At 41.7% G+C, this 26,788-nt stretch overlaps 3 protein-coding genes across 5 annotated transcripts; 2 read left to right on the top strand and 1 right to left on the bottom strand.

Moving 5' to 3' along the window:
* Positions 1 to 102: 102 nt before the first annotated feature.
* Positions 103 to 6,235, bottom strand: dcun1d2b (DCN1, defective in cullin neddylation 1, domain containing 2b). 2 transcript variants are annotated; one of them, XM_076077667.1, is made up of 7 exons: positions 5,087 to 6,235; positions 3,748 to 3,964; positions 3,495 to 3,663; positions 3,124 to 3,254; positions 2,940 to 3,022; positions 2,543 to 2,639; positions 103 to 2,450 (listed from the first exon to the last, which is right to left on the bottom strand). In XM_076077667.1, exons 1-7 carry the CDS (start codon positions 5,087 to 5,089, stop codon positions 2,374 to 2,376), a joined length of 777 nt encoding a protein of 258 aa, XP_075933782.1. In that variant the 5' UTR covers positions 5,090 to 6,235; the 3' UTR covers positions 103 to 2,373. The 2 variants fall into 2 exon arrangements, with proteins under 2 accessions (XP_075933782.1, XP_075933783.1); XM_076077668.1 differs by having other exon boundaries at positions 5,966 to 6,231.
* Positions 5,563 to 14,042, top strand: slc9d1 (solute carrier family 9 member D1). Of its 2 annotated transcripts, XM_076077663.1 has the most exons (15): positions 5,563 to 6,226; positions 6,751 to 6,847; positions 7,637 to 7,950; positions 8,588 to 8,755; positions 9,405 to 9,584; positions 9,690 to 9,890; positions 9,990 to 10,118; positions 10,343 to 10,435; positions 11,069 to 11,255; positions 11,338 to 11,455; positions 11,551 to 11,746; positions 11,869 to 12,019; positions 12,130 to 12,209; positions 12,301 to 12,450; positions 12,790 to 14,042. In XM_076077663.1, exons 3-15 carry the CDS (start codon positions 7,693 to 7,695, stop codon positions 12,937 to 12,939), a joined length of 2,061 nt encoding a protein of 686 aa, XP_075933778.1. In that variant the 5' UTR covers positions 5,563 to 6,226; positions 6,751 to 6,847; positions 7,637 to 7,692; the 3' UTR covers positions 12,940 to 14,042. The 2 variants fall into 2 exon arrangements, with proteins under 2 accessions (XP_075933778.1, XP_075933779.1); XM_076077664.1 differs by lacking the exons at positions 5,563 to 6,226; positions 6,751 to 6,847 and having other exon boundaries at positions 7,826 to 7,950; positions 8,115 to 8,755.
* A 127-nt stretch (positions 14,043 to 14,169) lies between these two features.
* On the top strand, positions 14,170 to 22,441 carry LOC142933541 (gastrin-releasing peptide receptor-like). Its single transcript, XM_076077666.1, has 4 exons — positions 14,170 to 17,141; positions 19,535 to 19,871; positions 21,577 to 21,690; positions 22,160 to 22,441. Exons 1-4 carry the CDS (start codon positions 16,831 to 16,833, stop codon positions 22,439 to 22,441), a joined length of 1,044 nt encoding a protein of 347 aa, XP_075933781.1. The 5' UTR covers positions 14,170 to 16,830.
* The last annotated feature ends 4,347 nt before the right edge of the window (positions 22,442 to 26,788 follow it).

The raw sequence follows: 26,788 nt of genomic DNA, 5'->3' as shown, positions 1-26,788 counted from the left end.
GCTGCTGACCAGCATTCAATATCTTCGTTTCTGACAACGAAACGCACATTTGCTGTCAGAACTCGCTGCTGTTCCTAGAGAGGCACGACTTTCACAAGGCTGTTAAAAACAACATGCTTTATTGACAACATGTACGGTATGCTTCTGTGACAAAACATAACATTCTGTAAATACCTGTTTTCTTGCCGGCAAAAATAATACTGTTTTGATAAGAATGATCTGCATGACTTGAAACAGTTGACCACACATTTGACAAATAGAAACGTACCAAATGTACCATATTAGCGAACTTAATACTGAGAGACGTCACCTTATTCTCGCTCCTGAACCACAGACGACGTCAGATGATGAAGTCAACAACGATCAAGTGGGAAAAGCTTTTGCACCGTGGTGACCGAGAAACGTTTGTGCACAACTTCGACAGCCAGAAAGTCACATTGGATATTTCATTCCACCAACACGTATCTAACTTGACTAGTTACAAAGATGAATACGACACCGGCTGCTACTAGTGACTGTTTGACAGTCGTGATGAAGCTGGTGTCTTTGACTGAAATCATAATCATCCTGATTTGCCTTAAACTTCTGAGAAGTCTACTTCATGCACACCACCACCAGTTTATGACTGACCTCCGCTTACATAAATATGAAAACTTAAAAACACACATTTGTCAATTTAAGGAAAACAAAAAGGCAATTATTTCCCCTGTAGTTGAATGAGATATTTGATGCAGGGAAATAATCCATCCTTATTTCAACACATGGCAAAGGTCTTATCATGGTGACAACAATTGGCAAAACAAGTTGGCATAGTTAAGATGGCAAACACTGATGCAAGTGCAGGGAGCCGCCTGCTGCTCACGGTGACCGGGAGAGGAAGACTGGTACCGGAGCGCTGCCTTCTGTCACACACTCGCTAGCCAAGAAAGCGGGATGCATTTAGTGTTTAAAACTACACTTGAAGAGCAACACTAAATCTTGTGTGAAGGAGAAGCACTGCACCCCTAGATGGCAGCACAGGCGTGGTTCTCACATGTTTTCTTTTTCCTCTTTAGTAGTGCTGTGGTGCCAATCCATGGAAAGCAACAGACCTAAACCTCAAACAGTGTAAACAAACAGTTCAAAAATAATCGTAGCTGGGATGCAGATGTTCCTTTCAGTCTAGTGTGTATGTGAAACCTTATGTCCAAGTGAACCGACCAGCTCTGCAGCTCAGTGCCGCCTGATAAAAGAAAACCTACAACAGAAAAAGTGTAAATCGGCGCAGTTGGCAGAGTCGGCAAATCACCTGGATGATAGAAAACAGTCGGTCAGTTGTGTACAGCAGTTCACACACTGCGAAACTAAAGTCATCCAAATAGCAGAAGAGTTTTAAAGGTGAGGATCCTAAAAGCTTCTTTATGTACTAATCATGATTCTAAATGCCGTTACCTGTTTTCTCAGATATACATTTGTTCCTCTAAAGCTGAATCTATTCTTACTCCTATGGGTTCAGCGTGTTACCGCTGTAACAACAGTGATTCTGCTGGTGCTGAGCTAGAAAAGCATGCCGCTCTGTCCAGGCCTCAGTGAGAGTACAAGATGTGGAGCTGAACTTGTTCCCACTGTGGCTCAGTTAAGGTGAATCATAATTTATTACGCTCTAGTTATAATCAAACCAAATGAAAATATTTAGCATTGTATTGTAAAAGAGGCAATATGTTTAACCCCAACCCTAAAACACACGCACACGCACACACACACGCATCGCACACGTCTTCTCTGCTCTCGGTGTGATTGTTAGAGAGCAACACATTCATGATCTCAGTGAAAATAACGTAGAGCACCCCTCCCCTCGACGTCCACGGCACTGCTTCACGCTAGCTGACGGAAACATGCAGATTTTAAAAACACACTGTTCCATTCACAATGGACGATGTAAGAGGCCACATCCTACTGCATCTATAACTTAATCCTCCGCGTGTGCCGAGAGTTCACCGTTACCGTCCCTCCTCACATGTGCCGAGGGCGCAGGTTAGTGAGCCAAGTCCGCAGCAGCAGCAGTTTTGAAGCCACAGCCATGGGCGATGGGCGACCTATCATTTCCATATTGCAGTTTCAAAAGTCTGTCCTTTGCCAAACAAACAGAAAAAAATGACGATCTCCCTCCTGTTGATTCCCCTCCTGCTCTCCTCTCTGGGCTGGTGTCTCAGGTCACTCCCCAGTCAAGGCATCTTATGCAGTTGAAAGATCAATCTTACCGACAAGCTGCAGACAGGCTGATTGAGAAGTACTCTCTTTTTTTGGCTCATTTGTATAAAAATCCTCATTCAAAAAAAGAAGAAAATCGGGAGAAACACAAACTCCGTTCGCTGCACGACGCCGGGGCAAACACTATGTTATGTTGCGCTTACTCGTCACAATCGGCCGAGCAAACTCCACAAAGTCATCTATGAGGACAGGCCATGCCCCTGAGGAGAGAGAGAAAATAATAACACTGAATATTAAGAGACGTCTCAACGTAATCTACAAGAAGGACTGCGCATCACTTTAACAAGCTCACCTTCCTCATCATAGTTTGACATGTCGTCTGTGATCATGTTGCCGAAGTCCAGGAGGAGGTTCCACGTGTCCTTGGGAATCGAGCGCTTGTGATGCTCCTGAATGCAGCACAGTCGCAGGAAAAGAGCAGGAGATAAAAGTGACTATTAGATATCCCTGTGCATTGAAAGTCAATTCAACTTAGTCGCTGTTGGCATTTGTCGCGTTGAATGCATTCTCCGGTTATTTTTGTAGGCTGTTGTATTTGACTGTATTCGGTCAACTTGTTTGAAATACTTTTGCTTCTTGAAAGTGAAATGGACAGAATATAGCACTTAAAGAATTGGAAGTCTTGTGCAACATCCCTCTGACATACAAAAAGTAAACAACAGGGTGAAAACAAAGACTTCCTCTCTCACCAGCAGGAAGCGGTTCCAGAGATCCAAAAACTTGAAGCGACCTGTGAGAACTAGATTCCAGTAAGCAACGGCCATCTCGAGGTCTAGGGCACAAAGTAGAGCGAGATTTCACGATTGTGTTTTGGCAAAACCCGATGAGACGAGAGTTTCTTTTCCTACGTGCTCTTATGTTCTTGACGCTTACCTAAACCTTTCTGGCCGGGGTTCTTGGCAAAATTAAAGGTAAACTGGTAGAAGTCTTTAAACTTCCCTGTGTCTTTCAGGTCCTGCTCTAGTCTGGGAAGGATCGCCTTGAGTTTCTCAGGACTGTCACAGCTAGAGGAGACATTGAGAGGAAAAGTAATCCTATTATTATGAGTTAACACCTGAGGTTTCTCACCATGTTAGCTGTTGCAGGACTCACATTTAACAATATTTTAGATTCAATGTTTGGGCTCATAAAAAGACAAAACTTCTCGCTACTTAAAAATCACACCTTAATAAACATCTCCTTAATGTGTGGAGGATGCGGCGGCATCAAAGATTGTGGATCTCAGTGTCGTCTGTGTTGCTCACCCTAGCTCAGCCATGCCGTCCATGAACTCTTTCCTGCTGAACTCGCACTGCGTGGCCGCTCGGAACTTCCACGCCACCACAAGTATGCTCATGCTAGCCGGGTCCAGCGTCAGGTCATCGCAGAACTGCTGGATCCCGTCAATGCCTATCTTGTTCTCATCCTGGGGGTCTGCAAAGACATGCCGAGAAGAGTGAGCAAAAACAGGACGGAGGAAACTGCGCCGACATCGAAACTAGTTGTGGAGCACCTTGCCTTTGTATCTGTTGTAGAGCTGGTCCAGCTTCTTGCGGTCCACTGTGGTTTTCATGGATTCCTTGTAGTAGAGGTCTGGATTCTGGAAGTAGTTGTCTGTGGCGACCTCTAGTTTCCAGTCATTCTGCGTCAGGCAGTACACGGCTGTCCTCTCCCCGGCCTGTGTGAAGGACATGAACTGCCGAACCTTGTCCTTCTGCGAAGACTTCAACTTGTGCTGTAAAAACAAGCAGGCGCACATAAAGGTAAATGCAGGGCTGTAGTAACCTGTTCGGGCCTGTTAAGCCCCCACACATACCCACCCAACACTGAATACTACCTGTCCAAATTTGTTAGGAATATGCACCCTGTCAGCACAATATCAAGTGAAATATTAAAATATTTAAAGCAGAATTTTGACAAAGGGCTTTGAGAGGTTATGTTAAAATGCAGAGTTTTTACCGTGCATCAGTGGTGCATGTAACCAAACTAATAATCTAATTTTCACAAACTAAGTGCTATACGCACAACCTGGGGGCCTTCAGGATCCCTGAGGGACTGGACACCTGGGACAGGTGGTAATCCGTCTGGATGCACAGACATGCATGTGGAGTTAGAGCTGAACATCAACATTCTCCACAACACACAGCCTAAACTTTCCTGGAGAGTGCAAAGATTTGATTTATATTTATATCTCCAGGCTGGAAACTAGTCATTGCGTCTGAGCTGCGTATAAACACCGTTAGAGGTGGATTACACTTCAATAACACGTGCCATGACTGTAAGATCTGGCGATTTAAAAAGTAAGACTCGTGCCATGGGACATACCAAGCAGCAGCCTGTGCATTAGTAGAACTATTAAAACACCGTCACTTCCAAATGCAACACCGCCAGGTTCCGTTAGTTTACAGAAAATACCCAATCGTGTTAATTGTATCCAGACGGTCATCGGGAGGATCGCACGTCTTTGCGGAACTGCAGACCTGACCCACCCGATGATCAAACAGCAAATCCGCCGTGACAGGCCAGGGTTTGGTGACCCACTTTCCCTCGGAAGGGGGGCCGTCTGATCCTGCAGGCTCTCTGCTGACGGCGGGCAGCACCACAGGCTAGTTACCAAAAAGGGAAAGGTACGTGCGGCAAGTGCGGGAGTCCGATCTGAAAATACCAACAACTGACCTTCCATTTCCCTCATATCCCCGACACACATCACCCTGGCAATGCGACACTTGGCCGAGGACAACCCCGATCCCCTCTATCGGTGTGTCCCCTTAACGGCAGTGACAGCCGTGATCGGTGTGTGTACTTGTTTAACGGAGTTAAAGAATTGCCCCGGTTTCTCGTTTTTGATCTTACCTACCATTTTATCACACGCTGTTTTGGCCCACTTGATATCCAATTACCCCTGGTGCGCATGCGCGAAAAGAACTGCACTACTGGAGGGGCACTTGGTTCATGGGAAATGTAGTTCTGTAGCGCTGAATTTCCACAGGCCGAGTTTTTTTTTTAAACACCTTAGCTTAATGGCTTTCTGCATTAATAGACACCTGTTTCGGAAAAATTCTTAGTTTATTCTCAACGTGTTTCTACTGAAAAAAAAAATGTAAGAAAAAAGTCACATAACTTTATATCAAACTATCTGTTAGCAACACATTAAATATATGTTTTTGAGTGAGTATGACAGTCAATGAAACTCATTTAAACTGCGTTGTTGTTGTTTTTAAAACCAAACTGTATGATGTCACGTGACCACTAAAAGTACATTCAACCAGGGAACTGTCACACGATCGAGCAAGAATACATAACGCCTGAAAAAAAAACTACAACTCCCATATCAAAGCTGATCAAAATGTTTCGGAAGTAATCTTAAAACGGATCAAAGTTATCTTGACGCTATTAACTTACATCAGAAAACAATGTCGTGACAACAATTTCGGCCGCGGTCTATGTTCAACGTCACAGCGTCATGATGAGCTGTTGTGTAATAATAAGTTGCTGGTATTAATGTAGCTAACTTATTTAGCTAACGTTAGCAAAGTTGTGTTAGCGTTAACGTTGGCGTCATGGGAGTGTGTGGGCTCAGCTGGCTGGAGCTGGTCTGACAGCTCCAAGGAATTTGAGGGCTAACTTAGCTGCACAGCTCCAGAATAAAATAAAAAACAGGTTGAACTCTATACACATTAAAACAAACTACTGGTCCAACTTCGACAGGGGTTACACCAACAGGAGTCGCACCTACCTGGGCAGAGGACCGCTAGCATTCCCTTTGCTAGCACGAATAAGGACACCGCCGGCTGGAGGTCGAAGTAATCATGAAGTTGGTCGCCAAGTAAGCCGGTGAACGCCTGCACCGACGCTGGCTTCAGCTATGTGGCAGAGGAGGAGGGGTGTCGGAGGTGGTGGTGCTGCGGTACAACAGCGTGATTGTTCCCTTCTTCCTCAGCTTCTCCTTCAGTCGTGGAGTGGAGTTGAGAGCCAGGACGGTGCACATATTTCGCAGGTAGTTGCAACCGTTCTTTGTTTATCTTTTTGACATTGATGCACATTTAAATACTCTGTGTGGGACATCGGACTAATTCATAATGGCACCGTCACGTCTGGGGTGTGTGTTCTGCTTTCTATGTTGTTACTCCTGGCTGTTGTGATTTTTTTGCTTTTTTTATTGCAGTGATGACATTAGTTTTTCCTATTTACAGGTTTTTTTGTTGAGCATGTTTGTATTTATAGTTTTGCATCTATCAGTACAGAGTAAACTCCATGTTCTCAGTAGCCAAAATTGACAACCAGTCAAAACTTAATTGCATAATCAGTGATGGAAAGTAAACGTACCCATAAAGTACTGTACTTAGTTTTTAGTTACTTTTATTTTACTTGAGTGTTGCTATTTCATGCCACTTACTCCACTATGTGTCAGAGTGCTACTTTTCAGATCAGCTTTTTACACACAGATCAGTTGGTGAAATATGCCCCATTGTTGTAGATTGATCCAGCTAACAGGATGTGAATTGTGCTGTTGATTTCCAGCAACAGTACCCGGGTGGCTGCAGTCCAGTCGTAGGAAGAAGGACATAGGAGGAGTTTGGAAAGTAAACATCACTCCGCTTGACTCATGCTCACAAAGGTGCGGTCCTGCTTGATGCATCCAGTCATTTACGTGTACACGATGTCAGGGTACAGGAGGACATGCTGTGTGCAGTAAAGCAGTCTCTTAGATTGGCTCAGTTCTTAGGCCTTAAATGCGATGTCACTTTAGGGCAGAGTAGCAAGCATGGCTGACGTTTTTAAACATGTGACGTGCTCAGTCATGTCGAGTGCATTGAACACAGAACTACAAGGTGCAATTAGCTACTCAAGCAGCCGGTGGAGCGGGTCACAGGTCAGTACACCCAGCCTTTGTTTAAGCTGCTCACTTGTGATCAAAAGACTAAACCGTCTCCTGAGATGACAGTAAGAAGCACAGGGTGGCCCACATAAAAAGAGATTATATCAAATTAGAGAAAGAATACTGTCACCCATCTGTGCTTTGATGGGATGACTGGCAATTCCTGTATTTCTAAAATGTTGTTATTGTCAACAAATCCCAGGAAAAGTCCAAAACAAACAAGTTGTTAGTCCATCCCTCAATTCTTTCCCATGTCTCTGCCCTGTCAGTGGCTTTTAGCACCAAGACCTAGACAATTAAACAGGAGTAAATAGTCTATTTGTTGGAGACTATTTTCAGCTGCAGATTTGGTAAATTTTCAGGGCATCAGAACAGTGTATGAACACACACAGTGCAGCAGTGTGGCTCTCTGGCTGTGCTTATGACTGTTTTCGGACAGCAAGCTCTTTAGTGGTATTCTTCTCCTTATTGTTGTTTTTTTTCTGTCAGAATTTGTAACAACCATGCTCTTTCTTTTTCCATTCCCAGATCTCTTTCTCTTCATCAATCTTCACGCTCGGGTGAAGACAGAAGTAGTGGTTTGGATGCAGGTTGTGTGTTGGCTGCTGTGCCTTGGCGCGGCGGGGGCACTTGCTGTGCTGCAGAAGGACCAGGTGGCCCAGCACGCCATCAAGCTTTATTGGAGCCAGCGGGCCGCACACGGCCACAGCTGGCTCACCAGCAACTGCAAGCCGCTTGTGGTTCTCCTGCGTCAGAAGAATGTGGTTGTCAGGAAGCTGGCGGCCGCTGCCGACGCTGTCAGACGAGACCCGGCCCTCTCAGAACCAGAGAGACTCTTCCAGGTACCAGACGGACAATACGTTGATGGAGCAAAGGGCCTCTAGTGATTTGCAGTGACTGTTTAGCTTTATTTTATATACAACCCTGGTAAAGTACGCGTCTTTGTGTCTTTGTGCTTTGACACAATAGCTGAACAATAACGCCTGTTCATATTTCATACTTGCAGATCAAGTTTCGTGTACAGAGAGGAGGTGCCCTGGTTATGTTGGAGCTGCAACCTATAATTATTTTCATTATTCATTCATCACTCAGTTGTTTGTTTTACATTACTCAATTAATCTTGTGGTTTAAAAACAGTGAAAAATGGCGTTTGCAATTTCCCAGAACCCCTCTGTCCAACCATTGGCTCAAAATATAAGTTTATTAAATTTACAACGACACAAAACAGAAAAAGCAGCAAATTCTCACATTAGAGAAGCTGGAACAAGAAAAAAGTTGGAATTTTTGCTTGATTACAGACTATTACTCCCATTTTAACCCATTGTTTCTGGATCTATTTTGTCCATTTTCTCATGTCCAAACTCTGATGAAGACACGTAAACTTCTCTTGTCTAGTGTTTCTAAATGAAGACCATATACAGGGGCCTCGGTTAAAGAGGCAGTCAGATATTTTACAGTTGTCTCCCTGTTTGCATTCAGGTTCACACTCTGGAGGTTTTCCAGAAGGAGATGAACGAGAGCGAGAAGCTGGTGTTTCAGGCGGTGCACAGCCTGCAGAGGGCGCTGCAGGGAGACTACAGGGATGTGGTCAACATGAAGGAGAGCAGCAGACAGCGGCTGGAGGCCCTCAGGGAGGCAGCCATAAAGGTGAGGCCGTCGAGGTCAGCAGCGTTTCACTGTTTCTGATGCAAACGTCTATAAATGTGTTCATGTTGAATGTAGAAACCCATCTCGACGAAGGCAAGGAATTAATGTCGATGCCACGAGTGCGATAATTCAATATTGTTTTTTGATTTAGTTATTAATTGATTCAATCATTTGTTTGGTTAAGTGATCAATTGTTTAATCTCTAAAATATCACTAATAATGAAAAATGGCCGCCACACGTTTTGTTAGCCCAAAGTGACGTCTTCAAAAATGTCTTGTTTTGCAGAAAAACAGCCTCAATCTCAAAGACATTGAATTAATTCAATTTCATTCTTTTTTTTTTTACTTGATTAAACAACTGTAATAACTGATCTATTATCAAAGATGTTGATTTGTGATCATTCGAGCAGCTAATCTAACACGAGCTTCAGTTCTAGATCATATCGTTGCTTTCCAAATATATGATTTCAGGCAGATCGTAATTAAAAACGTTCAACATTTCATACAATAGCAGAGAAATACTATATTGATTTCAACCACATCGCCCCCCCTTCCCCGTGTATGCTGCCACATGCATCTCTGTTTACATGTGTGTGAAGCTACTTGCTAATACACACCTGTCTCTTGGGCTTTGCCTCTCACCTGTCAGGAGGAACAGGAGTATGTGGAGCTGGTGGCTGCTGAGAAGCACCAGCAGGAAGCTGTTAAGAGAGCTTTAGCCCAGAATAAGACTCTGTCCATGCTGGATGAGATCCTGGAGGACGTCAGGAAGGCAGCAGACCGGCTGGAGGTGGAGATCGAGGAGCACGCCTTTGACAACAACAAACAGGTCAGTTCAATAGTGTCGATACCAACGAGCTCGTGATTGCAAATAAGCGTCGTTGTTCAACAAAGCATCAAATTGTGCCTCCTTCTACGCTCACCGTTTGTGCAGATGAAAGGAGTAAACGTAGAGGCGGTGTTGAGAGTGGAGGATGACGAGGAGAACGGAGGGAAGAGGAAGAACAAGTCCAAGCAGAAGGAGGTGGAGGACGACCTGGGACTGAGCATGCTCATCGACTCGCAGAACAACCAGTACGTCCTGACCAAACCTCGAGACTCCACGATGCCACGAGCAGACCATCACTTCATCAAGGTCAGTCTATTCCTCCAATTTGCTTTGAATCCTCCGTAACGCATAGAATAGCGCTGTGTCTAATAGTTGGTACGGTTGAACCGTGCTTTGTATGTGCAGGACTTGGTGTCGGTGGTGATGCTGTCGCTGCCCTGTGGTTGGATCTGCTCTCTGGTCGGACTTCCTCCCATGTTTGGATATATCATCTGTGGGGTTCTGCTAGGTCCCTCTGGCCTCAACAGCATCAAGGTGTGTGTGTGTGTGTGTGTGTGTGTGTGTGTGTGTGTGTGTGTGTGTGTGTGTGTGTGTGTGTGTGTGTGTGTGTGTGTGTGTGTGTGTGTGTGTGTGTGTGTGTGTGTGTGTGTGTGTGTGTGTGTGTGTGTGTGTGTGTGTGCGCGATTTCATTGTCAGATGAGACTTTTAAGAACGACATCAGTCTGTGCTAGTTGTTCATGTCGGTGTCTGTCTTGCAGTCGATGGTCCAGGTGGAGACTCTGGGGGAGTTGGGTGTGTTCTTCACTCTCTTTTTGGTGGGACTGGAGTTCTCACCTGAGCGACTTCGAAAGGTAAACAAGACGGATTTGAGTTTAGGACTAAAATTGTGCAATAAAGTCCTTTTTCATCAAAGTTTGTTTTTTGCAAGCCGTGCAGGACTTTAAGATGTATGCAGCTCACACTAATGCCCTGTTTTTTACGGGCATGCAAATTAAAATCACCTCAAAATTTATTTATATGTTATTAGCGACAAAAGGAGGATCTGCAAAATCTGTGAATGCATTGGCACGTCCTTTTTTTAACTACATACCTAAAACTCAATTCAGAAGCTACAGTGATGTCATGGGTGCAAAGTGATTGTATCTTCCATCTCGGTGACACTTACCTTTTTAAGCAAATTCCTGATACATTAATGATTAAATAACCACCAAATAAAATGTTAGTTACACATGTGATGTTACTTTCCCTGAAAATTGGCCAATATCCGTCTAGCTTAATGTTACCTGAAAATCACGTTCTTATAAAAATGACTTTATTCTCCTGAATGTTTAAATTGATGGCCTTTATTTCATAGATTACAAAGTAGCTGCTTTTTGTTAGTTACTTACTTTCATGAAGTGGGCTGATCTACATACTGCGTGTGCGTGTGCGTGTGTGTGTGTGTGTGTGTGTGTGTGTGCGTGTGTGTGTGTGTGTGTGTGTAGGTATGGAAGACATCAGTCCAGGGGTCGTGCTACCTGAGTCTGCTGATGGTTGCGGCCGGTTTGTTGTGGGGACAAGTCCTGCATATCCGACCCACCCAGACTGTCTTCATTTCCACTTGCCTCTCCCTGTCCAGCACTCCGCTAGTGTCTCGCTTCCTGGCGGGGGCCAGCAGAGGGGACAAAGACGGTATGTATGTATTAATTAGAAATATTGTATTTAGAGCAAATGTTGATGACACAATGCTCAATAATATGTGTGTGTGAGACAGGTGATTTGGACTACAGCAGTGTTCTCCTCGGGATGTTAGTGATGCAAGACGTTCAGCTCGGTCTCTTCATCGCGGTCATGCCGACTATGATCCAGGCACAAAGTGGAGACTTGGACAGGTGAGTTTGCCGTCGTTGTTTTGATTTTTTTTCTCTTCTCACCCAAACAGACACCCGGCTTATTTAAATCTGGTCTTCCCTTTTGTGAATCACAGCCTCCTGTTTGGGAGTCTCCGCGTGCTTTACCTCCTGGCCCAGGTCCTGGTCTCTCTGGCTGCTGTGCTGCTGCTGTGTTGGTTTCTCAGATCATTCCTGATTGGCCCGTATTACAAGAAGCTGCATGCTGAGAGCAAAGGCAACAAAGAGATCCTGGTGCTGGGGGTGGCAGCTTTTGTCTTTTTCATGCTGACGGTATGCACGTTGCTTTTAATCATTGATTACCTCAGGTAGTTTCTCTCCCGGTGCAGTATCATTTAATCTCCCCTGAAGAAGCTGTTTGTGTTGATTTAACCTCTTGCTGACTGATACTGCAGGTGACTGAGTTTTTTGATGTTTCGATGGAGCTGGGCTGTTTCCTGGCCGGAGCTCTGCTGTCCACCCAAGGTCACATGGTCACCACGGAGGTCATGGGATGCATCGAGCCGATCAGAGATTTCCTCGCCATCATCTTCTTCGCCTCTATCGGTCAGAGGCAACATGTCACTTTAAGACAGACCCCAGCTTTGTTATCATGTTACATTTATTTAGTAGCGAGACATCCCCGAATCACCTCGTGTGTTTGTGTGACGCTGCAGGTCTCCACGTGTTCCCGACATTCGTGCTGTATGAACTCACCATCCTGCTGGTGCTGACACTCTCACTCGTCATTATGAAGGTACAGCACCTTTTTTCTCTCTCTTTATGCTCCTCTCCTTCTGCAGTTCACGTTTTTCCACGCTCCGCTTCACTCCTCATTTTTCTCCCAGTTCGTGATGGCCGTACTGGTGCTGTCGGCCATCTTGCCTCCAGGCTCTCGACACATACGTTGGATTGTCTCAGCCGGTCTGGCTCAGGTCAGCGAATTCTCCTTCGTCTTGGGCAGCCGTGCGCGTCGGGGTGGCATCATCTCGAGAGAGGTCAGTGATGACTAAAAATATATATATATATATATATATATCAATTAGCTGTTTACTCTATATGCCAATTTCCTAGGGCCCAAGATAACATTTTTAAATGCTTTTTGTTGTCTGGAATAAACATAAATATGCAGCTTAAAAATTGTGTAAGAGCAGCAAATCTTTGAGAGGCCAGAAAATACATTAATTTTTGCATGATTTAACAACTGTGTTATTTGAAGGCTGGTCCTGATCAAAAATACTTAAAATAAATTCTTAATTTAGTCTTTTAGTAGGAAATGGTAAAAAGCTATAAGTAGATTTTCTCAGTCTCTATATTTTACGTCTCTCTCTGCTCAGGTGTACCTGCTGGTTCTCAGTGTCACCACCCTCAGTCTGCTGCTGGCACCGGTGCTGTGGAGAGTAACCACACACAGGTGGGTTTCCCGGGCCGAACGCAAAACAGTCACATCACCGGACCGGCTTCAGGGACAAAAGGTTCTTCCGTGACTCCGACAACGCCGACGGCAAGAAGCAAGAGTCGAGTCTTAATTGTCCGTTTAGAAAGATTCACTACTGTTTCTCCACGTCAAGAGCATAAAATCTTGACAGTCCAAGTACTGATGCTCTATACTGTTGAAGGTCTTATTTGACAACACATTCCAAACTATTTTCAGATAATGTCGAATAAAGTGCAACATAGCGAAAACCTCTTTCAGTAAAGGCTCGACATTATCTGTGAGTTTAAGGATTGATAGGAAGCACACCTGCTCCACAGTTCACTGGAGAAGCACAAGTACGTGACATCCTTAATATTAATGCACTTTCTCCTGCATTATGAAGAAGCAGATTCTTTCTCTCTCTACTGTATGAATGATTTTTTTTGTTGTTTCTGCACTTTCAACCCCACGTTTTTTTTTTTCTATTCCTTGTAACAATCACAGCGACCAAATCTGAAGGTTTAACTTCACATTTAAAATGTTTGTTGGTTTTTAATAGGGGAAACTTTTTGTATATTTTATATTGCCTCCATTTCTCCTATATTTGACCATCTCACATTACTATTTTGGTCTTAAACCAAATTTCGGTTATTGCAAATGTCAGATTCAAACCCTTACTGAAGTGTAAACTTTCTATCTGCTGTATTTAATAGATGGTACTTGTAATTTATTTAAGACATTTTACTACTGTGAATTAAGCTGTGAGGACTTTATTGTTACCTAAATTACTCATTTTTACAAAGACTATATCTGTCTTAATTTATACATTTTTTGGGCTCTCCATTCTCATCAAATCAAATAATATAAACTCTGGTATAATACACATTAGTAAAAAGTAAATAATGGAGATAATAAAATATTAGAGAGCAGCTAACAAGAAGAGGAAAATGCTCATCACAATGTATTTACTGACGTTACATTTTAGACTGAATTATCAGAAAGCCTGCAAGCAATCGTTTGCACAGTAGGATGTATTGAGAGTGTTCCGTTTCTGGCCTGGCCATTCATGATTAACATTTTCTGAAAGAAAGCCTCCCGCTGAGAAGTGCAGCTCTGGCTGTCGTTAAAGTTATAGAAATGATTGTATTATAATAATATATTATTATTTTATAAGTGTCTTCCAAATGCTTTTAGTCACATGTGCTCTATTTTTTGCAACAATGCTACATACAGCAAAGGCTATCATTATTTGACTCCTTGCCGATTTTGTAAGTGCCCACTAACAAAGAAGCCTCGCCAGACTCCGGACCTTAATCCTGTAGAAAATCAGTGGAGGGAGCTGAGAATATGAGTTGTAGAAGGTCCCTGCGCACTCGTCTCGCAGCCGGCCGCTCATTGAGACCAATGCCGATTGTCCAGCTCGGAGGAGTCCGTAAGACGGCCCGTTTTAATTAAATTAAGGTTGTAGCTTGTTGTCTACCTCACTAAGGTTACAGGGAGGTATCGTTTGTATTTTAGCAACGTTTCGCTAACGATTTATTGAACCGGGAAGTCCGAATCTTTGAATATCTTTCTAACTTTACCTAAATCTCGTTCAAGCCCAACACAGACTAGATTGCTCACAATGAACTGAAAAACAGAAAATGAGGTAATACTCAAGTAAGTAAAGTACCTTGAATGTGTACTTAAGTACAGTACTTCAGCAAATATACTTAGTTACATTCCACCACTGATCATAACATTTACTCTAACCACTCACAGCTTATCAAAACCATACAATTTACTGCTTTTTATAAAGAGGTGGAATAATATTGAGCAGGATTGAGTTCAGTCTATTGGTTCGGCCCTCCACAATAGTCCCTGTTTCTAATGTGGCATTTGAGAAAATGAATTGCCCACCCCTGTCTTAGAGAGTCAGACACCCAGCACCTCTCCCTTTTCCTTCGATTTTGCACAGGATCAGACTTGTTCACAGGAAAGAGCATCACTGTCAGCTTCACACAACTTCAGGGATTTCAGAGAAGGCCTGTTGTTCACACATGTGGCTGTTACTTGGAGTTGCCAGTCAGTTATGACAACTACCCAGATTTTCGACATGAAATGAACAAAGATCAACACCTTCACCGTCCAATAACTGTTTCTCAGGCACAATTCAGTGTAACCAACACTTTTGGTGCATCCATCTGTAACCATGACACTGACCAGATGTTTCCAGCTGCTGTTCAATGAAGGTTGCCACATCGGTTTTATTCTAATACGCCAGAGCTGCTTCTTGCTTAAAATCCTTTCAAGGGTGCGTTAGTAAAATCCCATGTGAAACAGCAAGCAATTGAAGTATTTCATCTGTTGCAAAGCCACGTTTAAAGTAGACATCAATGTACTCACAATACATTTCAATGTCAAATGTAGGGTAACCTATTCCAAAGAAATGCTTCTATGACTGTTGTGTTTAAGTATATTATCATTTCTACTTTATATCTCATAATTATGACTTATTATGATTTGCAATCATCATAACTTACCAAGGGGATAATTTGGTAACACTTTATAACAACTACAGCTATGAAGCATTAGTTAAGTATGAGTGTAACAGACTCTCTGCTACCCCGGTGGGTCTTGGGAGCACAATGATGTCAGCACACAGTTGAATTGCGTTTTCAAACGTTCTTTATTGTCACAATCAGACTGGACTTGGCCGTGTGCTCTCCTGCCTTGCCTCCGAGCACACGCCGCGGGAGTTTGCCGAGGTCTCCCGTCCTTTCCGTCCCACTGCACGACTGTCGCTCGTGCCGCGCTCTCTCTCCCGCCTCCGTCACTACTGGTGATTAAATACATCCGAGAGTGAGACAATTAGGATCTGTTTCAGCTGCGCCTAATTAAGGCAAGGCAAGGCAAGGCAAGTTTATTTGTATAGCACATTTCAACAACAAGGTAATTCAAAGTGCTTCACATAAAACCATTAAAAGCATCAAAACATAAGGCAAAAGAAAAGGAGATTTAAAAACAATTAAGAACATTCATTGAAACAATAAAAAACAGTGTAAGAAATAAAATACAGTAGTAAAATGCAGAAATGCAGGAAATTGATTAATATATTAATTGAATCTGGTTCAATTAAAGGCAGCAGCAAACAGAAAAGTCTTCAATCTTGATTTAAAGGAGCTGAGGGTCTCAGCAGACCTGCAGCTTTCTGGGACTTTGTTCCAGATATGTGGAGCAGAAAAACTGAACGCTGCTTCTCCATGTTTAGTTCTGACTCTGGGAACAGAAAGTAGACCGGTCCCAGACGACCTAAGGGGTCGGGATGGTTCATGAGGTAGCAGCAGATCAGAGATGTATTTTGGCCCTAAACCATTCAGTGCTTTGTAAACCAACAGCAGGATTTTAAAGTCAATTCTTTGTTTGACAGGAAGCCAGTGCAAAGACCTCAGAACTGGAGTAACAGTTCATTAACTGGAGTAATTAAGTCTCTTCCCGGCACCGTTCCCTGAACCACTCCCACACTCCGTCCCCTCCACGGCTGAGCCCACACACGCCCCGCCACCACAATGAGTAAACACTTAATTCATAATTTATAAAGCATTGTTCCTACCTTAACACTCATGCTATTCATAAATACAATTATACATGTTTTATTCTTGATTAATAAGTTTGTCTATTATGTGTTTCATGATTGTTTTCATATACTTTATAAATGATGGATTCCCCATTTGTAAATTAAGTATTATATAAGTTACAAACCAATTATTAATGAGTTTTAGATAATTAATAAGATCACTTATAAAGTGTAAGTAACTTACACTCAGTTTTCATCTTTTTTTTTTTTTTTTTCTTTTTTTTTTTTTACTGACGTAAATGCCCTTCCATAGATTTCATAGGTTAACATTGAATCGTTAAAAACAGAAAAGAAGGTTGAGAGGTGGAGCATTTGTACCGAAAGCGTCACAAATCTCCGAGGTGGATGATGTGGTTCACCGGTGTGGTCATCGCTTCAGTTTATAGTGTGATTAGCGTTTTGGGGCTAATCGGCAACATCACGCTCACCAAGACGTTCTGCTCTGCCAATTACATCCACAATGTGGCCAATATCCTCATGTCCAGCCTCGCGCTCGGGAATGTTTTACTGCTGGTGACCTGCGCTCTGGTGGAGGCCAGCCGCTACCTGTCAGAGGAGTGGCTGTTCGGGAGAGTGGGCTGTAAAGTCATCCCCTTCATTCAGCTTACCTCGGTCGGGGTGCATGTGTTCACTCTCACTGCTCTCGCTGCTGACAGGTAGGCTACGGTTTCTGTTCTAATCATGTTATTGACCTATAATCACTTTAAAATAGCCTATATAGCAGCCTAATTAGCCAAACGTCCTATTGTTTCTCTCGTTATATGAAGATAGTCACAGCTAATATTTACAATCTAAATGTTTTATTACCACAGTGTAAAGCAACAATGTAACTGTGTATTGATCAGGGGAGTATTACGCACGAGAGAGCTGTGCGCTAATGACAAGAAGATTTCTATGTTAATCGGGAGAAGAAAGTTTCGTTCACAAATAAAGACTTAACAAGATTCAAAGTTGTCTTTTTCCGTTTATTATTTTGCAAGAGGAAAGAAAACACAACAGCTAGGTATTCAGTAGACTGTGTGAATGCTTCAAAGTATGTAACGCACAGGCTCCTTTATTTATACAGCAACAGGTTATTTCTCAAAAGTGCAGCACCCACGAGGGCTTGTCTGCTGCATCCAGCTGACTTTTCACAGCTTCGATACATTCAAGGTAACATAAGGTGTTTCAACCACGAGTTCTGATTACTGCATAGTCTGCACTTTCTTTACTCCATGTAAGGTACAAGTTATTCTTGCCACTTTGCAAGTAGTTTTGTTACTTTTCCAGTAGCCATTTTCCTTAATAGATGACACCTAAGTTTTCGAGTTCACTGCGAGTTCACATTGAGGACACAAAGTTCAAATGCATATTTTTACCATGTACTTCTGTTCTTCCTCTCATTATTTCCCATCTTTGACCGCTTTTTATGTTTTTTTCTCTCGACCAATGTGGCAGGAACCCCTTATTGCCTCACATACAGTCAGACCTTTGTGCTGTTATAAAAGAAGATGAAAAGATGAAAAGAAAAATGTGAAAATGAGAACACTCATGAGCTGTATACTGTGTATCTAATAACGTTTAATTCAAATTAATTATGAATTAATTAAAGAAATAAATTGTAATCCTGCCGTCCTGCTTGCCAATAACAGCCTTAGACAACCTGTGGCATAAAGTGAAATTAAAAAGTAAAATCGCTTTATAACCTGTAAATTTGTCACAGATATAATATATCTGTAATCTGAAAAATTAATCTTGGTCCCTCATTCACAGTTACAGGTAGGAAAAAAACTCAACAATCCCAATAAATCTAGCTTTTTTGCCACAGTATCTGTCAGCTAAAAGTAGCCACAACGAGCTTCACATTATGAAATAAAAGAGGTAGGTGCAGAGGAAATGAGCTCCAGCTCTCCAAGGTTTCACTTCATACTCGATTGGCCAAGCTTCTCTATGTATCATTGGTAATCACTAATCAATTAAATTAATTGAATGCTGCAACAACAGGAAGGTGGTCAACGAGGCTGCTGGTGATGCGACTGTTGATTATGGGGTCAGATCAGTCTCAATAATTGCAAATGCACACAGAAAGATTCACAAATGCGCACAGAACAATTCACAAATATATTCGATTTACAAATGCACACAGAAGGATTTACAAATAAATTTGGCTCACAAATGCGCACAGAACAATTCACAAATATATTCGATTTACAAATGCACACAGAAGGATTTACAAATAAATTTGGCTCACAAATGCACGCAGAACGATTCACAAATACATTCCAATGCACACATAAATACATTACGATTTATATAAATGTAAAAAAAAAAAAATCACAAATATATTTCTGCATTTGTATGTATTTGTGTGTGGATTTTTCTATTTGTTTTTGTGGATTTGTATGTATTTGTTAGTGGATCGCTCCACATTTGTGTGTGGGTTTTTTGAGACTCCCCTGATGTGGCTGGATTCGCAAATGCGTTTTTTTGTCAGCCTCATTTTCAACCAATCACATGATCGCAGCTCCCCTCTCCCCTCCCCACGAGGCTGCCAGCGTTACAGTTGCGCAATTTGCGGAGGCGACAGGTCAGAAGTCGAGAAAGGGCAAGCTGACATCGTGGCAGCGGCAGCTAGTAGAGGCACTTCCTGTTTGCAAGCTCCGCTGCCGCGCACTGTTTTGGTGCGGTAGTTTAGCCTTTATTTGTCGTTATTTGACATTATGTGACAATACATTACATACAATACATTGTATTCTGAACATCCAGGGCTGAGTGGTAGGCTACAATGTTCAGCCAGAGAAATTTTAAAAGCTGACATTGTCATGTTGTGCAGTTCAGTTCTTGTCAGATCTTAATCAGGTTTTTTTAAGGTAATGATATCATTTGAGCACAGGTCTTACACATTATTCTTAAATTGAGTTTCCAGACATCATTCAGAAAAACTTTTGGGTTGACCGATTGCTAAAAGAATTGTGTCACTGCTCTCATCAGCGTGGTATCAAAATGAACACCAACACGTTGTGCTAACACCTTTATCTATCTATCCAACTTATATCTCCACATCCATCAGGTACAAGTCCATCGTGAAGCCCATGGACATCCGAACATTAAGCACCACCACCTGCATTGTCCTGCAGGCGGCACTCATCTGGCTCCTCTCCTTGGTCCTGGCTATCCCCGAGGCCGTCTTCTCTGACCTCCACACCTTCAACGTCACCTCCACTAATGAGAGCTTCGTCACCTGCGCCCATGCAAGGGAACTGCACCCCAAGATCCACTCCATGGCCTCCTTCCTCATTTTCTACGTCATTCCCCTGCTGGTCATATCCGCGTACTACACATTCATCGCCCGGAGCCTGATGAGGAGCGCCTCAAACCTGCCTGTGCAAGTGCATGCAAGACGACAGGCCAGTGTTCAAACTACCATCCCTAGTGCCGTAGCTCGATCTTTGATGTACTGAGGTCATGAGTAAAAAGACAAAATACCATTTTAATCTACTGAAACCCATCCATTATGTGTTGATTGTTTTATAAAACTTGGTATGGAATTCACTACGGTCATATCCCCCAAATACCCAGAAATAATACCAATGGCATAACCTCAGTGACCTTAATGGAAGCTAGAGCCCTGGTCATTAGATGTTTGATTTTTATTTATTTTTTAAAGTGCACTGTGTATTATTAGAAGTGTGAATCTTCACTGGCCCCATGATTCAATCCGATCACCATTACTGCACATGAATATTTTTTCATCAATTAATACAAGCACTCAGACAAATCTGAACTCACATTTTATTTACAAAGGGCTTTCAAAAATCAGACTATAACAGTCTATGACATAAAAAGCTGCATCGTTTCAATACAATCTCTGTGAGGCAGTTCATACACATAACAAAAACAAAACATAAATCATTCTGCAGAGCATCACAGTCTGCTGTTATCTACAAAAAAAAGGTTTACACACAGCAGCTCTAGGACAGGGCACTGAGTACCATTTTACACTGCATGAATTAGCCCAGTGGATTTAACTTAACTAATGAAATAGTCTACAAACTAACAGCAGGGCAAGATCATTTCATTGGTCAACACTACACCTGGGGAATTTTGACGGGGTTGTTGCACAAAAACTATCCAATCCAAGAGCAGACGTTTCATGAGCCCACGTGTGAGGAGAAGGGTCGAAGCTGGAGCCCGCAGAGAATCTGTAATCTCTCATACATCTGAGTGCAGCACACAGTTTTAGCCGAAATCCAAGCGCAAGCAGCGGCTATTTGAGTTTGTGGACAGGGTTTTGAATCAAAATCTGAAGTGAAATGAGTCATGCTCTCAAATTGAAAGCACATTCTTGAATAAAGATAATAAAAAAATATAAATATAAAGCATAAATAAGTGACAGTAGGTAACTATGTACATTAACTGAAATACTGAACATAAGTGTGAGGTACTTAATACATACGTAATGATAATAACAATTGATGAAGAAAACGTGTTCTTCTTGTACGAATAAAAGAATAAAACTTGTTCAGGCCAAGTTGACCTGAGTTGCGTATACGTTGGTTTTACAGTCCATAAATCAGAAGCCTTCAGTACAGAGAGCACACATGGGTACAGTCTCCAGCAAAGACTTTAAAGAAAAACCTTTATATATATCTATATCCCTATTTTATCCTATACCCTTATATAATATATTATATGAGATATCATCTGAGTAGACCCAGTGTGTCTCTACTCACCAGATAGAACCAGTCTGTACACATGTGGTCCAAGGTTCTGCTATTCATGACCTCATATTTAATACTTACATAATCAATATCTCTACTACAATACGTTATTCTTTCTATCACACAAATAATCCAATATATAAAAAACTGATGCTGAAAGAGGTAATTCTGCTTCACACTGAGCCCTTTTACATTTGAGTACATTGAGTACAAAGTACATTTTGCTGGTGATACTTTTACTTAAGTAGAATTTTGAATGCAGGACTACGTAAAAAGATCTAAACACCTCCTCCACCTATGGCAAAAATACACTTAAATGTTAAAACACTAATGTCTATCATATGCCAGCATTGTTCTTTGGTTTTGACAGGGTTTTTTCTACACCCAACAGGTCGAATCAAAAAAGCGCTTAGCCAGGACAGTGCTGGTGTTTGTTGGTCTCTTTGCAGTGTGCTGGCTTCCCTGTCACGTCATCTACTTATACCGCTCCTATCACTACTCCCAGGTAGGCTGCACAAAACAAACACATGTTTATTCTATGTGTTTCTATCCACTCGGTGTGTAACACAGTTATTATCTGTATCTGTTTATTTCACAAACATGTTTATATTTGTGTCTTTATTCTGATCTCTGTCTACTGGATCATCGTCTATACCATTTATTTCACTGCCATTTAAGTTTGACATAAGTTTAACTTGGAATTTGTAATATACTATTTTAACCATGTACTAATATGAACGTATCATATTTTAGCTCCTAAAAATCACAAAGCTACTGACAAAACAGTTCATACTAGCTCATTTAGACAAATGTTACTGCACAAATTCTGATTCTGGTTGTGTTTCTCCAGAGCACATTCATATCCAAAGGAACTATTTGCATTTGGTTACATCCCTTGTTCATGCACACCTCTATGTCTCTTCATCATTCAAACTAATTTTTCCCAACCCTCCACCCTACCTCTCTACGACCAGGTGGACACTTCCATGGTTCACTTTGTGTGCAGCGTCGTCGCTCATATCCTCGCCTCCACCAACGCCTGCCTCTACCCGTTTGCCCTTTACCTCCTGAGCAACACCTTCCAGAAGCAGTTCAATCAGCAGCTGTGCTGCTGCTATCATATGATCCTCAGACACTCCTCACAGAGCCCCACTCATTTTAACACGCATGTGACATCGATCCGCAACACACATCACTCCATGGGGAGCCTGAGCATGATCAATCTTAGACGGGTCTATCCGGAGGATTACATGTGAGGGACGTGTGTTTGTATGTTTCTGCTTCTTTGCTTTTGAGTCAGTGACCCCATTACTATTTTTACTGTATGTTTTCACAAGACAGTTTCATCATAAGAACCTTGTATAAAGATATATAGTTGAGTTATTGTACCAAAAGGGGTACTCCAGTGTTTAAATATTGCACTTTTATAGAGAGAGAGAGAGAGAGAGAGAGAGAGACAGACAGACAGACAGACAGACAGACAGCTGTTTTTCCAGTGCAGAAGGTTTGACATTTTGTACCACACAGCTGCCATAGGGACACCCTTGACTCATACTTACACATGTGTAGATTTAGGTAACAAAAGAACTTAAAGGTAGAAAAAGATGGATGTTCCTGTTTAAAGTTAATTACCAGTCATGTTACATGCTTCAAGCCACGGAGGAAGTGTTAAACCAAGAACACAATCTTTCTCCTTAACTTACTGCTGTCAGCGCCTGAACATAGCTGTAAAAATAATCTAGTCATGCTAGTAGCTAGGAGACCGGTTTGACCTTTCCCATAATGCAACGCGACATCATCTTTGTGCTTTACCCTGTGTACCTGGGAAATTATTATATCTTTCAATCCAAACACCTCCTGTTTGTCGCAGGCTGTTATAAACGTTTTGTCTCTCTAGTGGCGGGCCGTATATTTTATACCTGGGCCTTCAGTGCTGTCCTACTACAGTTGGACTACCTCCTTATAACGTCATTATGACGCCACAGCTACGGGTTATTTTTTTCGTGTAAAAAACACATATTCACATTACACCACATTTGACAAGTGAAACTAGTTGAAATAGCAGTAGTAGTAGTAGTAGTAGTAGTAGTAATAGCATTTGTAGTAGTAGTAGTTGTAGTTGTAGTTGTTGTAGTTTTAGCAGTAGTAGTAGTAGTAGTAATTGCATTTGTAGTTGTAGTAGTTTTAGCAGTAGTAGTAGTAGTAGTAGTAATAGCATTTGTAGTAGTAGTAGTTGTAGTTGTAGTAGTTTTAGCAGTCGTAGTAGTACTAGTAGTGGTTGCAGTAATAGTAGTAGTAACAGCAGTTGTAGTAGTAGTAGTAGTAGTAGTAGTTGCAGTAGTTTTAGCAGTAGTAGTAGTATTAGTAGTGGTTGCAGTAATAGTAGTAGTAACAGCAGTTGTAGTAGTAGTAGTAGTTGCAGTAATAGTAGTAGTAACAGCAGTTGTAGTAGTAGTAGTAGTAGTAGTAGTTGCAGTAATAGTAGTAGTAACAGCAGTTGTAGTAGTAGTAGTAGTAGTAGTTGCAGTAATAGTAGAAGTAACAGCAGTTGTAGTAGTAGTAGTAGTTGTAGTAGTTGCAGTAATAGTAGAAGTAAGCAGTTGTAGTAGTAGTAGTAGAAGTGGTACTATAAATATTATTAGTAGTAAAAGTATTAGTAGCATTAGAAGAAGTAGAAGTAGTAGTAGTAATACTATTGGTAGTAGCAGCAGTAGTAGCAGTAGTAGTAGTGTGATGACCCCTCCCTTCCACTTGTGGTCTGTGTCCTGTTTGCTGTCTGTTTGTCTTTCAGGATGTTAATCGGCCACTGATGAGCGACACCTGAGCCTGGTTTGGTCCCAGCTATAAAGGTTCCCCCTCTTCTTTGGCTGGTCTCCTCTTCTTTACTGCCTCTTCTTGGCTGACATGGCTGCTGCTTTGTCTTGATTGTTTGGTTATTTGTACTTTAAATAAATGTCTATTTATTACTTTTAACTCGTCCTGTCTCCCTTATGTTCCAGCCTTTGAGCGAGGTTGTGACAGTAGTCATAGTCATAGTAATAGCTGTAGTAGTGGTCGTAGTAGTAGTTGAAATAACAGTAGTAGTAGAAGTAGTAATAGCATTTGTAGTAGTATTAGTTGTAGTAGTTTTAGTAGTAGTAGTAGTAGTTGCAGTAATAGTAGTATTTGAAGTAGCAGTAATAACATCAGTAGTAGTAGTACTAGTGGTAGTCGTTCTAATCGGTAGCAATAGTAATATTGGTGGTAACAGTAATAGCAGTATTAGTAGTAATAGCATTTGTTGTAGTGGTAGTAGAAGTATTATTAGTAGTAGAAGTATTAGTAGCATTAGAAGTAGTAGTAGAAGTAATAATTATGACTTTCTATCTCATATTTATGACATACCATAAGTATCTCATAATTCTGACTTACTATCTCATATAGTATCTCTACCTCACATGCGCCAAAGCAACAGAAGCAAGTGGATGAGACGAAGCTTAGCAGATCCAAATGGATACCATCATTGAAGACTACTTTAGGTGAAATTAGTGAAATTTTAGTTGTTTTGGAGGAATCACATGATAGCCTCCGGACCCTACAGAGAAAGCTACAAAATAACCAACTTTGGTGGAGACGAATTAAGACAGATGAAGCTGAGGTTGCATCCTTCATTCACCAACAGCTACAAACATCTGGCAAACAGCACGGCTACAGATGGGCGATTGTGGCTAAGTGGATAGCAGGGCTGTCTTTCAATCAGAGGGTCGGTGGTTCGAACCCCGGCTCCGGCTCTGCTAGTTGCATGTAGATGTGTCCTTGAGCAAGACACTTAACCCCAAAATTGCTCCCGTAGCTGTGCCTACGGTGTAGAAATGTGATAGACTCTGAATTGTAAGTTGCTTTGGATAAAAGCGTCTGCTAAATGACTGTAATGTAATGATGCACTAGAAATGTGGGATGGCCGGGATAATTACCGACAGAGAAACTGTGCGTCAATTGATGCGACTGATGGTCGTGAATGGGGTAGATCTGCCTGCCCGCAACCGTTTAAGACGGCGTATGTATGTCAACCGTGGGCCAAACTATGTATGGCACATGGGTACGACAAATTAAAGCCTTATGGAATATGCATCAGTGGTTGCATAGATGGCTTCTCGAGAAAAATGATATGGCTAGAAACATACAAAACCAACAATGGCCCTCGTATTATCGCAGGTTACTTCATAGATGCTGTGACAGAAAACAATGGATGTCCGCCAAAAATCAGGTTAGTTCTACTGAGAATACCCACCTTGCAATAATGCAAAAGTTTCTGCACACCAGTGAGGATGAGAATGGTGAAAGCTGAAAGTAGATGGCTATTTTGTTGACAGCTTCATTGACAAATCACTGATCCAGTTTTGCTTCCAAAATAACATACAGGTACAGTATCCTAAACACTTATTGATTACAGTATCAACACAGATGTACGGGAGACCGGGGACGATTGTAACACTTTTTGTCCAAGCACCTATAACTCGCTGAATTCTTCTGTTAGAGTTCTAAAATTTTGACACAAAGTACCCTTATTTGTCGACTACAAATAGCAATATTTCTGACCAAATATGCAGCTCCAAATATGCAACATTTACACCCTGCCCCACTACCGATGTACGTTTTAAAACACCCTGAGGTGAGTTGTAACAATACAAGGGTAGAATTAAAAATTGAGATCACACCACAAAATATAGTTTATGGCGCATGTGTCAACACTTCTTCAATAAAAAATCTTTTACTTCAATAGATTTGTCTGACAGCTTTACTTTTTGGATTTCTATTTTCAATACACTTTTTGTCCAGTGAAAACCACGTATCTCGAGATTTAGAATGTTTTTGATTGGATTGGACTGAAGGATGAAGTGGTCCTTTATGTGATGAGAAAATTATTCCCGTCCTTTAACTAAATATTTAAAAAGTATCAGTGAGTATTTTTACTTTTGATACTTAACTAAATTTAGCTGATAATACTTACATATTTTTACTTAAGTAAGGTTTTGAATGCAGGACTTTATTTGTAGTGGAGTATTTTCTCAGTGTGTTGTTAGTAATTTTACTTAAGTAAAGGATCTGAAGACTTCTTCCACTACAACGACTAATCATCCCTAAACTACAAGCAGGCAACTCTGCCAGATGAGACCAAACAGAACTTGAGGTTTTTAATCTGCAATAGCTACATTTGTCAATATTTTCTGCAGTGTTGTTGTTTTTAAATCCCAAATCCACCTCAAGAATCTAGTAGTTTCCCTTTGACGTCCTCAGATTGCTGTGAGAGAGAGACACGTGCAGACAGATGCTGGAGTTTGTTAGCGTGCGTCGGGTTACATAACAACACATAGATTTATAGATTTCATTTTTTATGTCATGGGTAAAAAAATCAGATGACAAAGAAGGTCATGAATCAAATAGCAAAGCATGACAAATCATGTTCATTAACGCACCACACAGACATTTACAAGTGGGCCTAAACTGTTGAATACAAGTGGTTCCAAGGTTGTTAAATAACAGTCACTATGGATCTGTAGTCACCTGCGCTCTGACACTGAAAGGTTCGTTGTTACGTGATCATGGGATATCAGAGTATCTTC

Source organism: Anarhichas minor, unplaced genomic scaffold (assembly GCF_050575085.1).
Source record: "Anarhichas minor isolate MPS153535 unplaced genomic scaffold, ASM5057508v1 ptg000062l, whole genome shotgun sequence".
NCBI classification, from domain to species: domain Eukaryota; kingdom Metazoa; phylum Chordata; class Actinopteri; order Perciformes; family Anarhichadidae; genus Anarhichas; species Anarhichas minor.
This window is presented reverse-complemented; position numbering and strand designations above follow the sequence as displayed.